Raw genomic sequence first — 14,378 nt, 5'->3', positions numbered from 1 at the left:
GGCCCGGCTCCCCGCGCGGCTGCCTCCCCCAGGCCCAGACACTTTGGCTTTTTACTAGCGAAGCTGCTTGGACGGTGCGGGGCTTCCAGCTCCATGCCCAGCCCTGAAGCGAGCCACCCAGAGCCGGGGGACGCGCTCCCCCCTCGGCCGCCGCAGGGGACCGGACAGGCTTTGGGCCGAGCCCGCTTCCGTCCTGCGGCCCCAACAGCCGCCGCGCCGGCTCCCCTTCCCCGCCAGGGGCATGGAGGAGCCGGGACAGGAGGCTCCGCCGAGCTCAGCGGCTGGGCGCATGGCGCCGGCCGGTGCTTGCAGCTCCCGCACTGGGCGAAGCCGGCGCGGAGGGCCGCCCTGGGCTCCAGTCTGCCTCTAGCGAGCAGCCTTCGGGCACCAGCCGGGGCGGCGCGGTTCCCTGTCCTTCCCCGGGGCCACCAGGCTCCTTCCTGGCCCAGAGTGTCCGCCGCGGCCGCGGCTACCAGGCCCGGATTCCCTGCAGGGCGCCCTGGCTGCAGGAGGGCCCCGCGGCGCCCTGGTGCAGGCTGGACCGCGCCGCCGAACCCGCCCAGGCCCATGTTCACGAAGGGCCCCGCGCCCGCGCCCGGGCTGCAGCTGGACTGTCCGCCCGCGCCGCCCGCGGGGTAGTTGCAGCCGTAGCTGGCGTTGTAGGGGGCCGAGCTGCCGTAGCCGTAGGGGGGGAAGCCGTTGTAGGAGTAGGGCGCGTTGTAGGGCGAGCCGTAGCCCGGCGAGCCCCCCAGGCAGGGCTTCCCGTCCCGCACCAGCACCGGCACGGCCACCCGGCGCGGCGGCGGCGGCGCGGGACCCATCTCCAGCGACTTGTCCTGCCGCTGCCGCTTGCACTTGTAGCGCCGGTTCTGGAACCAGATCTTCACCTGCGTGGAGGTGAGCTTGAGGCTGCTGGCCAGGTGCTCGCGCTCCGGTGCCGACAGGTAGCGCTGCTGCTTGAAGCGCCGCTCCAGCTCGAAGACCTGCGCCTGCGAGAAGAGGACGCGCGGCTTCCTGCGGCTCCGCGGCTTCGGTCTCTCGGCCTCCTCCGGCTTCTCGGCAGCGCCCGGCTGCTGCTTCAGGGCGCAGCGCTCTGCACGGGGAGAGAGGCAGAGTTAGGGCCTGGCCGGGTCTGGGGAGCGGGGCCTGGCCCACAGGGCAGGTCCAGTCTGAGTTCACGCCAGGCGCCTGCTCCTGCCGCTGGGCACTCGGCCTTAGAACAGTCCCGCTGCAGGCCCGGCCGAGCCGGGCCGGCCCAGCAGCGCCCTACCCCGGCCCGGGAGGGGCAGCTGTCCCCGGGGACTGTCCCCCTGCCAGTGTGAGGGGAACTGTGAGTGGGTTTGTGCGGGATGTCCTGGGGGTGTGATCGTCTGGTGTGTGCTTAACACGTGCACAGGGGTGTGTGTTTCAGTGCCTGCCTGTGTGATCGCGGTGTTGCTGTATGCACAGGGTGGCTGTGTGTGAGATCGCGGTGTTGCTGTAGGCCCTGCGTAGCTGTGTGTGTGAGATCAGGTGGTGTTGTACTCTCCTGTGGTTGTGTGTGATCAGGGGTTGCCGTATGCACAGGGTGGCTGTGTGTGTGTGATCAGGTGGTGCTGTACTCTCCCGTGGTTGTGTGTGAGATCAGGGGTTGCTGTAGGCCCTGCGTAGCTATGTGTGTGTGTGATCGCGGTGCTGCCCTATGCACAGGGTGGCTGTGTGTGTGCGATCAAGTGTTGCTGTAGGCCCTGGGTGGCTGTGTGTGTGTGACCAGAGCTGTGCAGTATTTCAGGGCGCTGTGCTCCGCGTGCTGCAGGGTCTGTCACATTTCGTGCCTCTGCAGGATCCCAGTTTGTGCGCGCAGGGGCGGTGGGACAATTTGCAGAGGCGTGGGGGGTTGAGAGCCATTGAACCAGACTGTAAACGGTATAGGATGGAAACCACTTCAAGCTGAGGGTGCAGCAGCCCACCCTCACCCCCCGCCCCAGTTCCAGCCCCGTGTGTGTGCAGGGAACAGAGCGGGTTACAGGGCCCGGCTCTGCTCAGGGGTTCTGGCTCCTCGCTGCAGGCCAGGAACGCAGCCCCCTCGGGCAGCGGGGCAGTTTGGGGGAGTCTCTGCGCTCCAGGCTGAGCGCCCCGAACTGATCCCCCGCATGCCCGGCTCAGGCCCGAGCTAGGCTGACATCCCCGCACGCCTCTGTTCTTCTCCGGGACCCTCCCCGCTCCCCCTCACGCACCCCGGAGCAGTGGGAGCAGCCAGATCCATTCGCCTGTCTCCTTCGCCTTCCTCGCCGGAGGCCTCGGCCCTCCAGCGTCTCCGCCGGGCCCGGTTCGGCCCCCGCCAGAGCAGCCTGCCGGAGCAGGAGCGGGCCCGGTCTGCGTCCAGCCACCCGTTCGCTCCCGGCCCCCGAGAACGGGGCGGCGGGTCGGATCCGGGCGCCACTTCAGCGAGCGGCGAGTGACAATCCCGGGGCCGCCTCTGCCCGCTGGGGGCGGCCGGGGCTCGACCGCGAGTTATTGTTCCTGATACCTCGCGGCGCAGCCAGCTACTAGCGCCAGGGTCATTCGACAGAGCCCCCCTGCCTAGCTCATATCTCAGCACCCGGGCACCGCGGTGACTCCCTCCGCACGGACCTGCCTTCTGCAAGCATGGGGGAGAAACTAGGGAAAAGACCCGCGGGGCGGACTTCGGCTTCGCTCCTGCTGGGGGCGGCAGCGGTGGCGGAGCGCTATGGGGCGGATGGGGGCAGCGGTGGCGGAGCGCTATGGGGCGGATGGGGGCAGCGGTGGAGGAGCGCTCTGGGGCGGTTGGGGGGCAGCGGTGGCGGAGCGCTGTGGGGCTGATGGGGACCGGGGGCTGCGGTGGAGGAACGCTATGGGGCGGATGCGGACCCGAGGCTGCGGTGGTTGAGCTCCATGGGGCAGTTGGGGGGCAGCGGTGGCGGATGGGGACAGGGTGCTGCGCAGGACACAAAGTCCTATTAGCGCTGCTGCGGGGTGATGATGGGTGGGGGGAAGTTGCAGGAGTCCCTGGCCCCTGCTTCGCGCCTGGTTAGCTCCGCATTGTAACTGCGCGGCCGCGGGGCTGCTGCCCCCATACTCACTGGGGTCCCGATCCCCCGCTGGCTCCAGCTCCTCTCCCGGGCCGTTGGGCTCACACGAGCCTCGCAGCACCGCGTGCACGTAGTTTTCCGGGGAGAGCCCCACGTCTCCTTGGCTCTCCGCCGCGGCCATGGAGCTCAGGTAGGACAACTTCTCCTCCTCCTCCTCCTCCTCCCCCCCGTCCGAGAAGCGGGAGCCGTCGGCGGCAGCCAGCAGGCAGGCTGCGGAGTGGAAGTGCTGCTCCAGGTGCTGCTGCAGCGGGCCCCCATAGCGCGGCTCCTGCTGCTCCAGGCTGAGGATGTCTTTGACAGAGAAGGGGGTGGAGGTGACGGGGCTCGGTAACATCATCGGGGCCGCTCCAACAGCCAATAAACCCTGGGGGCGGTGCAGCGCCCTGCAGGGCCCGGCGGGCTCCGGGGTGCTGGGGGGGGGCGCCGCGCCCGGGCGGGGGAGCAGACAGCGCCGCGCGCTGATAAACCAGGGGCCGCGCGCTCCTGGCTAAGTTGCCTCCATTAGCCCGGCACTGGGGGTCTGCGTTTTGTTACAGCCTCTGCGGGGACCAGCCAAGGGCTCGCGAGCCTCCTCTGCCCCGGGCCAGCACGTCACGGCGAGGAGGGGCCGGGGCCCTGTGGGCAGCCTCCCCATTGGAGGGTGGGGGCGGCTGAGCCGGCCCCCTGAGCCCCAGCCCAAGATCCGGCTGCCGTACCAGAAATAGCAATGTCTTAAGGGGAGGCTCGGGGGAGGCCGCTCCCAGGAGCGCGCCAGACCGGGCCTGGCACCCACCTGGCTGGGCAGAGGCTGCGGGACGGTGTGTGGGGGTCAGGGAGCCCCAGCTGTGCGGATCCCAGGGGTGCCCTGGACAAAGCCGGTGCTGCCACTGCTCATGTCAATCTAAGTACATGTAGGTAGGTAGGCACATCACACAGCTTGCGCCGGGCCCGGGAGGGCCCAGAGGCCCGGGGAGTGCGCGACGGTGCGTGGGGGTCTCCGCACAGGTCTCCTCAAGGGAATCGCTGTGAGAGATCAATCCGCTGCGCTCTCCCGGCCTAGGGTCCCATTGGAAAGTAGCCAGAAGTGTCAATGCGCAGCGCCTACGGGCGGCGGTGGGTAAGGCCCCGGGCCTGTGCCGACTTCTGTCCTGTCCCGCACTCCTTCTCCCTGCCAGGGGGGTTCTCTCCTGGGCCTGCCTCCGGAGAAGGCCACCACCCTGCCCCCTGCCCGGTCAAGGCGCTCGGCGCTGCTCCCTGGGGCCGCAGCGGGTTCCCAGGCAGGCGAGGGCCTGCAAGGGCTGCGGGATCCCCGCCGAGATTCCCACCTGGGAGCCCCCAATCACCTCCAGGAGACTGAAGCTGCGAAACGGCCAAAGGAGAGTTTTTTAAAAATAAAGGGCGAGATCTGGGTCCCCCGGAAGTTAGTGGCAAACTCCCCGGCCGCCCCGGCCCTGCGCCCTCAGCTGCTGTGAACTGGCCGGGCTCCACTGACTTGGATGGAGCTCTGCTGGTTTACATCGGTGGAGGATCTGGCCTAACCCCGCCGTCGGCGCTGCCGTGAGATCAAGATCGGCCCAGAGAATCCATACGACTGTTAAGGCCGCAACCCAGAGCAGGGCAGGGGTCAGAGCCAGCACCGATCTCTGGGGCTCGGCCTGCGAGTCAGAGCCAGCGCAGCGAGGAAAACCCCAAAAGAACCGAACTGTGCAGGGAAAGCCCGGGGCGGCCCAGGCCGCGTCCTTCCTTTGTTTGCCCTACTCACTCCCGGGAAGCCAGAGCGTGTCCCGGCGCCCAGGGGAGATCGAGGCGAAGGGGCACAGCCCGGCTGTGGAGAATAATGATCTCCCCGCCTGCAGCAAACCCTCCTGTGAATGATCGCGGCGGCGCGCTCCGCAGCCCGGCAACGGGTCAGATCCTGGCGCCCTTCCGAGGCAGCCGGGGAAGAAAGCCCCGAAGCCGGGGAACCAGGAGCCCAGCTGTCCAATCCCTTCACCGGCGCTGACAGATTTTGAGGAAGAAAACGGTCTCTTCCTGGCGGCCCGGCTGGGAGGCGGCGGGCCCAGGACCCTGTCGCCGGGAGGCTTCGGTGTGTGCGGGGCGGCCAGCCGCTTCCAGCAGAACAGCAGGGAAAAGCGGAGCGGGGACAGTCACCGCGGCGATATTTCGTTGTAACGAACAATTGTGTTGCTCCGCAGGCCCATGCGAATCGAAACGGGGACGCCGAGAGCGGATCCCGCGGCGCCGGCGGACCTGGGCACGGACCGCGGATAGCGTGAGTACTCCGCACACTCGGGGGCGGCTCTGGGGGCTTCCCAGCCCCCCTGGCGCTCTGCCTTCCGCGCCTCACCCCAGGCACTCGAGGAGGCGAACGGTGCCTGCCAGCCCCGGCGGCTGGTTCCGCTGGGTTCGGGTCCAGTTTTCTCTCTCCACCGGGTGTTTGTTTATTTCCCGATTCTTCCCCTGTGGTTCCCGCGCCCCGGCCTCCGGCCCCGCTCGGTGTTCGTGGGCAAAGAATCTCGCCGCAGCCGGGACAGTTCTGCGGTTTATTTACATGTAAAAGTTAAACCGATTTTAATTCCTGGGGCGCCGCCGTTTTAGCCCGTGCGAATCGGACACGGGGATTATCGCAAATAATTATCACTAATCTAGATGGAAAAGATTTCGATACAAGAACTGACTATAATTTATAATTTACGCCGAAAACAGTTGGACTCAAGAACCGATCGATAACAGTTTCCGCTAGAGACATTTCGCCGCGGTAACAGGCGGGGAGGGGCTGGTCATTATTACACACCGCCCGGCTGGCAGACGATACTGATCAATCGCATATTTTAAATAAATTCGATCGATACTTGTCGGCTGCCTTCAGCCAGCTTCTCCGCAGCGCGCGGCTGGGGAACAGTGACTGCTCCAGGCTCGGCTGGAGAGACCCGCGTATTCCCATTGGGTTCGCTGCAGACAGAGCTCAGCGGCCCGATTCCGCCCTGGGAGCCGCTCCCTCTGCCTTGGCCGCCGCCACCCGGATCGGGCCCCGCTGCCTGTTAACATTGGCTCGGGGGGCTGGCTGCTGAGCGCTGCGCAGCTTGGGAGGATGCGGCTCCTAGGGATGAAATCCCGGCCCTGCTGCCCCGCGTGACTTTTATGGGGCCAGGATTTCGCCGGGAATCCAGCAAGGGCCGTTGAGGCTCCGGGTGTTCCCGCAGGGCCGTGTTGATCGGAGCAGGCCCTAGGGGAAGGGAGCCACCCCCTGCTCCGCAGGTAGCAGGCGGTCTGGAAAGGCCGGAGCGCCCTGACCCCTGCGGGGTCCTGTGGCTGCGGGGCAAGGGGTTAGGTGGGGTTGCGGCTGGGGCAGGCGCAGGAGCCGCAATCAGGGTGGAGCGAGTGCCTATGTCAAGCCGTCTCGGTGTGAGGGATGCGCAGGACCCCCCTGTGGCCTCCCAAGTGCCCCCACGGCTTCCACCCGTGTTCCCCCGAAGCTCCTGGGCTTTCTGCGCAGCTCCCCAAGGCGGGATCACGCGTTGCGGGGGCCAGGAGTCCTTCACCGCAGTGACCCCGGCCGGTTTGTCCTTGGGGGCGGCTCAATCCCCCGAGCCTCAGCGGAGCGAGGAATTTCCACAGGTCTCGGCAAGGGAAGCCTGGCAAAGGCCGGCGGCGCTTTCCTTCCCCGTGGCTGCGCTGGGCGCTGGAACTCTGCCTGCGGGGGCCGGTAGCCCCTGCACGGGGCGAGCCCTGCCCGCGGCCTGTCGCCTATACGATCTCGTCTCCCCTGTACCCTCGGTCAATGGTACCTAGGGGTGCTCGGGCCGCCTGGGGAGCGGATCCGGCCTCTCTGCTCCCGGGGTCTGCAGGGAACTGGGCGCCGCGGGGCCCGCGCCGGGCGGGTCTTGGCCTGGAACCCAGGACCTGTTGGGCCTCCTAGGCCCTCAGCCCCCCCTCCACACCCGCTGGAGACTGGGGCCTACTCCTGGTAAAAGGCCTGAATCCCTAGGCCCGGCCCTGGGTAGGAGTCCCTGCGCCTGGCGCAATGGCGATAGCGGGCAGCGGAGGCCCGCGCCACTCCCAGGTCGCCTCTCTGAAGGGGAGCGGGTTTGACCTCGGGAGAACTGGGGGGTGAAAATCACCCTTCTCGGCGCAAGGCCTGTTCCCAGGCTATCCGGGTCTCAGCGAGCACAGCCCCCGCGCCCGCCTCTGGGCATGGTTCTCTCCCAGGCCAGCCCGGCTTGGCCCAGCGACTCTCTCAGCTGCTGCTCACTTTAACCTTCCTGGTTTTTTATCAGGTTTTAGTTTAAATCCGCCCGCAGCTCCCAGTCCCAGCCCTGCGCTGCTCTGCCCGGGCCGGGCAGACGCTGTTACGGCTCGGCCCGGGGCAGGCTTCGCAGCTCCTGGACACCGCTGGGGAGGCCCCAGGCGGGGGGCACCTGTCCCGGCGCTTCACCCACCTCCTGCGGGCAGCGCCCCAGCTTCCTTCGCTCCCCCGTGGCGTCCGCCTGCACCAGGTGCGGCAGGCTCCGCTGCAGCCGCGTGGAGCAGGGCACAGGCCCTGCTAGGGCGGGCGGCCCGCAGGCTGTTTCCCCTGCAGCGCCTGGACGGTCTGATTCGGCCGGGTGCAGAGCAGTGGAGGGACTGGACGGATCCGCTCCGAGCCGGTTCAGCGGGTGCGGGCCCGGCTGGATGGATCTCAGCGACCTCAGATGTTGACGGCCGCTTTTCTTATGAACCCTAAACCGCAGCGGCTGGGCCTAGGGCAGGGAGTGACTGGCCCGGCGAGGGAGGGACTCCTCTGTAGGTTAACCTAAAAACTGCCCGAGACTGCAGCGATGGGGCGAGCTGCACAAAGGCCCGGGGGCGGGGGGGAGACGGATCCGCTGGCGGGTCCGGTCTGCGGAGGGCGGACTGTAGCGACCCCCTGGGTGCGCTGTACACGGCGCTGGGAGGGGACCCACGGATCCGAGCAAGCGAGTTACTAAGCGGGCAGGTTGAGCCCTCCCGCGGGCGCAGAGCCGTCCTCCCCAGAGCTCCCCGGGAGCCGGTTTATTCAACTCGAGCCAGAAGCAGTAGCAGCGGCTCCCAGGAGCCCGCTTGCTCCCGCCCGGGGATCATCGCAGGGGGCTCTGCGAAGGCCGGGTCCCACCCGCCTCCCCTAGGACTTGTGCCCGGCCCTGGCTGGCGACGCGAAGGCGGCTGAGCCCGGAGCGGGGATTCTAGTTCCTTCCACCACGGAGCCGTTGCCCCTGAGCTGCGGCGCTGGGCTGGTCTGGCCCGGCCCGGACAGGAGTTCGCTCCGTCGGCGGAGCGGTGTCGTTTTTACCCCGGGGTGAAAAGTGAGATAAAAACTGCTATTTATCCGGGCCCGCGCGCGGCGACGGGAAGGCCGGGCCGGGCTGGAGCCGGGGGCTTCCCTTTGTACCCGGCCCCTGGGGAAAGGGGCTTAGGACGCGCTCCGGGGAAACCCTCTGCTGCTGCTCTTCCTTTCCCGGGAGTGGCCTTATTGGAAATCCCGCCCTGCCCGATTCCCCGAAACTCCCAAATAAGGGAAAGGGAACGCGGCCGGGGGCGGGAGGGCGGCGCGGGCCCCAAGTGCCAGGCAGGGCCGGATCCTGCGCCCTCTCCCTTAGGCTGCTCGCAGGCCTGACCCGAAAGGGGTATGAGCCCAAGGCGCAGGGGCCAGCCCAAAGCCCGCGGGAGCTGCTGGGAGCCGCCGGGTAACGGGCTACAGGCAGGGCCGGCTCTAGTCATTTCGCCGCCCCAAGCACGGCGGCACTCCGCAGGGGGCGCTTTGCCGCTGGCAGGTCCCGCGGCTCCGGTGGACCTCCTGCAGGCATGACACCAGAGCCGCGGGACCAGTGGACCCTCCGCAGGGAAGCCTGCGGGAGGTCCAGCGGAGCCGCCTGCCGCCCTCTCGGCAACTGGCAGAGCCCCCCTCGCTGCACGCCGCCCCAAGCACGCGCTTGGGGCGCTGGGGCCTGGAGACTGCCCTGGCTGCAGGGACAGACCCGGGGCCGCGCCGGGCTGCCGCAGACGCCGCCCTGAGCAGTCCCTTGGGCTGGGTCCGGAGACAGCGCAGGTGGCAGGGTCCTTGGAGCGCGCACAGGGCCCGCAAGGGGACGGACAAGGGCTAGGAGCGGGGCTACGCCGGCGCTCAGGAGCCGCGGGAAGCTCCGCGGGGCCTGCCGCGATGCGTCAGCCTTGCCTGACCCGGGACCCGTGGAACGAGCCCTCCCAGGGGCAGCTGGGAACCGCAGGGCCTGGCGCGGCTGAGTTTGTTCCGGGCTCTGCCACTCACTTGGGGACCCCCACCCCTGTGTGTGTTTCTCTCCAGCCTGTGCCTCGCCTAGATTGGAAACCCGGTGGGGCAGGCGGGTGGGCCCCCGTGTGAGCGCAGCGCAGCGCACCTCTCGCTGGGCTCGCTTCCCGCGCAAAATTCATGGATAAACACCCCGCGGCGCCAGGGGCCCCTGAGCTGCGCCTGGGAGCGGTGGAGAATCCAGCGCGTTGGCGGGGGGCTCTGGCTGAGGGGCTGTAGGGAGCTTTGTGCGGGGAGGGTGCAGGTGAGGGAGGTCGGCCAAAAAGGGAAGTTGGGGGTCCCGGTGTTGGGCGTGTCCCTGGCTGCGAGGACCAGGACGTGGGTTTCTTACGCTTTGGCCCCGGGGCTCTCCCCGCCCGTTGGGCCCAGGGGCGCTATTAATGGTTATTTTATTTATATCATTAGCGGCGCCCGCTGCGCTCTGTTTACAGCGCGACCTTGTTGTCCCAGCCGCTTCTCCGCTGTGTTTAGACAGGGGATTACTGTAATGGATGGGCCTCGCTCTGCGGATGCTGCGCCCGGAGCCAGGAGCCAGCAAACAGCCCGCGGGGGCCCTCCCAGCAGCGGAGGAAAACGTTTCCCTTCCTGCAGGAGCCCGGGGCTCAGGCTGCTGGGTTCGCAGGCCGGCGCCCCCAGCTGCAGGACCCGCTGCCGGGGAGATGGGCTCTCCCAGGCGGGGCTGCTAATTGTTCCATTAGTGGCCAGAGGCTGAGGGCTGCCGGGCGGCCCCGCGCTAATGGCTGTAAACAAACAAACACTTTAATCCCACGTTGGCTCCAACTCGACCCGGGGCCTTTGATCTTCGCCTGTCCCGACCGGCGGGACGCACCAGAGCCGCCTCATTGTCCCGTAATCCCGACCGCCGCCCCCCGGCTGCGGGGACCCGGGTGGCAGGAGGAAATCCAGGGGGGCTCTAGCCGGAGCAACACTGGGCAGAGGGCCAGGACTGTGTCTCTTCAGCCGCGGCTGACCTGCCTCCAGCCAGGTCTCGCCTGGGCTCCCGCATCAGCCGACGGTGGCCCCCGTGCGAGTGACCCCTGGGGGGCGCCTGCCACGTACACTGCGCGAAGCCCGGCCGGGGGCACCGCCCCGCGCCCTGGCATTGCAGCTAGCGCGCTCAAGGGCCAGCACGGCGCTTGTCTGCAGGGGGCAGGGTGAGCCCTGCTGCGAAACCGGGGTGCGTGCGCCAGAGTGCCGCGGCGGGGCGCCGAGAGCAGCTGCCAGACCCGCGCGGGCCAGCACTGGGCCTTGGGGCCGGGAGCAGAACCCCGCAGCTGGGACTAAAGTGTGGGAGGGGGAAAACGGGCGCCTGGGGGGACGGGCGGGAGAACTGCCGGAGCCCGCCATTGCGCCCCGGCCAGGTCCCAGCGCTCCCCTCCTGTTCCTTACAGCCCCGGCCTGGCCCCGGCCTGGTCCCAGCGCTCCCGCCGTTGCTCCCCGGTCTGGCCCCAGCGCTCCCCTCCTGTTTGTTACAGCCCAGTGCCGAGATGAGTCTGCGATAGGCCCTCCTGACCCCTCGGGGCGGAGACCGCGGCAGGATGCGTGGGACAGCAGCTCTCCTGCCTTCTGCGCCCATCCCAGGGTGTGTGTCGCCATCCCGGACGACGCCGTGCGCTGACCGGGACCCACAGGGCCCCCGCAGGGTGACGCCCGGCAGGGGGCTGCTGTAGGTACCCGGCCAGGCCCGTTTCCCCGGCGCTGCTTCCGCGCCAGCTCTATTTACACAGAGCCTGCCCTTGTGTAAACGCTCCCGCTCCAGCGTTTATCTCAGGGCCCGTCTGTTTCTCGTTCTCTGTCAGCCGCGGCCCGATGACAAATGGGCCCTTCCCACGGGCTCTGGCCCGCTGATTTATGTGGGAACCGCAGGGACCGGATCCCCGGGACGCCCCCAAACGCCGCTTCCCCTTCCCCGGCGAGCTCCGGGACCCCGGCACGCAGCTGCCTCCATAGGTGAGAAGAGAGTGGCTACAGCCGGGACCTTGGCACCCTACCCCGATGCGGGCCCTGTCTATCCCCAGCCCTCCCCTGCGGAGAACCCAGCTCCCGCTCTGCCTCTTCGCCACCTGCCCCGAGGCCGCCCAGGGATCGATCCCTCTCCCTGCCCCCTGCTCTGACCCGGGCAGCGAGGGGCTCCATCTCGTCCCTCTTCCCTTCCCCACAGCGCTCGGCGCCGCCTGGGGAATCCGGGCTCCGGGCATCCTGCCGCCGGCGCTTTATTGGCACCTGCCCCAGCCCGACACGGACGCAACAGCCGCAGGGTTAGTGCGCGACGGCTCTGCCAATGACAGCTGTACCGCCGGCTCCAGCTCATTTGCATATTTAATTGGCTGCTGCGTGGAGCTGCAGGCTTCGTACCTTGCGCGCGCTCGGCCCCCAGATCTCTGGGGCTGCGCTGGGCCCAGGCGGGCGCTCGCTGGGAGCGGAACCAGCCCCTGGCTGCGGCGGGACCGGCCTGGCTCCTTGCAGGCTCAGCGCCCCTAACGATCTTTGCCGGCCCCAGCAGAAGCAGCTCCCATAATTTCCAGCTGCGTCCTGGGTCACCTGGGGCTGCCACGAGCGAGCCCAGCGCGGAGCCCGGTTCCCCAGCCCGGTCCGAGGCGGGCTCAGCCGCCAACCCTGTCTGCCCGCACCCCCGCACATTGCCCCATTGCTGGGACGCGAGTGGCCGCGCTCCTGGCCTAGCGCCGCCCTTCGCCCTGGTCCCTGTGTGAGCCCGCGGCACGGGGCCCCCCCGCCCCAGGAGAGCCCGAGGGTGGGGCGCGGTCTGGTAGCCGCTGCGCCCTGCGGACCGGGCGTAGCAGGTGGCAGGAGGGGGGGGGGGCTCCTGGAGCGCTCTCAGCACCAGGATTTCCGGTCCCCCTATGTGCTCCCGGGAGCGGTTGGCTTGGGGCCCTGGGTGTGCTGCTCACAAGATCCCCAGGGAGCAGCGTGAGCAGGCGATCGCCCCACGGGCCTGTCCCAGGTGTGCAGCGGCGGCCCAGGCTCTGATGTCCCCCCTCCCTGGCGTGTGAAGGACTCTCCCCTGCCCCAGACCCTTCCGTGCCCCCGTCCTTGCCCGCAGGGCCCGGACTGAGGTTTGGAAGGAAGGCGGCGCGAGCCGGAGAGAGAAATAGCTGTTGAGGTGGGCCCTGCAGAGTGGGTCCCGGGCCTTGCCCGGCCCGGCTCCGGGGGAGGAACGTTCTGGGCTCCTGCCTGCGAAGAACTGACAGTGACCAGCGGCCGGGTGCACAGCATGGGCCTGGAGCCGTGTCTAGCGGGGCTGAGAGCCATTGAACTAAACTGGAACCTCTGGATATGATGGAAACCACTTCAAGTCGGGGGTACAGCAGCCCCCCAGTTCCTGCACCTCTGGCACAGGGGCTGACACGAACCTCCCGGGCACCAAGGCTTCTCTGGCCATGTCGAGCTGTCACCCAAGGCTTAGGCTTTGCCAGCCAGGTGGCAGGAGAAAGGCCGTTGTAAGGGCCCAGCCCTTAAAGGCATCAGGACGGCTGTCACCCCAGACGAGCCTGCCAGGCTGGGGAAGACCCGTCCCCACTCCCCAGTTCTGACAGCTGGGGTGCCATGAAGCTGCAGTCCTTAAAGCCCCCCGCGCCTCACCGCGTCGTGGCAAAGCCCACGCCCAGAGCCAGAGAGTGGCTCCTTCTCCGCGCCTTGGCTTGGTGGTGCCAGGGGTGGGAGGAGGAGGGCAGGGGGAGCTCCAGTGAGAACGAACATAGCCCACCCCTGCAGCACCCTGAGGCAGTATTTCTAGCTTGGGGAAGGGGACACCGAAGCAAAGTTTACAGGGGCCGGAGAGATTAAATTTCTGCAGGCGAGGGGTTGCAGTAGGAAGAGGTGAGATCAGCACACTGCAGGCATTAGGTCAGAAATGCCAAACCTCTCCACAGCACCCATCTGGGTGGGGAAGTGCAGAGACGGAACCTGAGGTCGGGGGTAGGTCTGAACGCTGCCCTCGAAGCCGCGGTATCCACGTGGGAAACCTGAAACGGGTACAGAGCGCAAAGGAGCCATTGACAGCGTGGGCTACTCCCGCTCTCCGTTGGTCCGAGGCTGTCACGGGCAGAAGAGACCACCTCTTGCTAGTGGGTTTGTTCACCGCTCTTTTTAAACGGTGCAGTGCACGACACATCGAGCAGCAACAGAACCACACCTCGCAAATCGCATGGTCTCACCAGGGAATCCCAACTGACTCACAACAGATCCTAGCCCCACTCATCAGTGGCTGAGCGCAGAAATCCTCCTTGATGTGCTTGCCCGAGCAGAACACGCCGTATAAACAGCGAAGAACCTGGGGTTTAGAAACCTCTCTGCATTCAAGCCATCGATATTCAGCTTTAGAAAATCACAGCGCAACACCTACAGTGCAGGGGTAACCGGCTCCATCATTGTCCTCAACCAGTAACAAACGCTCTGTCCAAATCCTCAGAGAGCTTTGGGGCTGTGGAACAGCAGATCCATCGTTACAGATACTCACCATATGGTTACTTTTTCTGCCATGTTTTCTGAAAGAACGTGCACATTTGTGTTTCTTTTGAAATCATTCACTCCTGCCTGGCCCAATTTTCCATGGAGAAGTTAAAATTAAATATTTTCAAATAAACAATGTTTTTTTTCACTTTCAGGAATTGTTTTCCCCCTTCCCACTCTTTTTTTAATCCCCTCCCACCCTGTTTACATAAAAAACATAAAAAGTGGGACAATTTAAACACAAACTTTTCTTTACACTTTTCCAGTAGGGGAAAAAGGTGGAAGGTGAGGGGAGAGGAAAGCAAGGGGAAATTTTTTTACTTTTATTTTGACATTTTGCCTTTTTTCCCCTGCTAACATGTGTGTGTTTGGGAGGGAAACACGGGAGACAACTCACATTTTATTGTTTTCACACTTTTCCAATTAGAAAAAGTAAAAAGAGGAGAAAAGTGATTTTTTTCACTCTCTCTAATATTTTGATCCATTCCCCTTTCTGGGATGGAATGTGGGGATCAGGGGGAGACTGAAAAACT

At 66.6% G+C, this 14,378-nt stretch overlaps 1 protein-coding gene across 1 annotated transcript; it reads right to left on the bottom strand.

Annotated features, from left to right (window-relative positions):
- Window positions 1-397: 397 nt before the first annotated feature.
- On the bottom strand, window positions 398-3,429 carry NKX2-3 (NK2 homeobox 3). The gene is given in 3 exon segments (XM_032764136.2): window positions 398-533; window positions 535-1,093; window positions 3,084-3,429. Coding segments are annotated over 3 exon segments (969 nt in total). The 3' UTR covers window positions 398-469.
- Between the last annotated feature and the right edge of the window lie 10,949 nt (window positions 3,430-14,378).

This window comes from Chelonoidis abingdonii, chromosome 16 (genome assembly GCF_003597395.2).
Source record: "Chelonoidis abingdonii isolate Lonesome George chromosome 16, CheloAbing_2.0, whole genome shotgun sequence".
Classification (NCBI taxonomy): domain Eukaryota; kingdom Metazoa; phylum Chordata; order Testudines; family Testudinidae; genus Chelonoidis; species Chelonoidis abingdonii.
The sequence above is the reverse complement of the archived record's forward strand: the minus strand, read 5'-3'. Positions and strand labels throughout refer to the sequence as shown.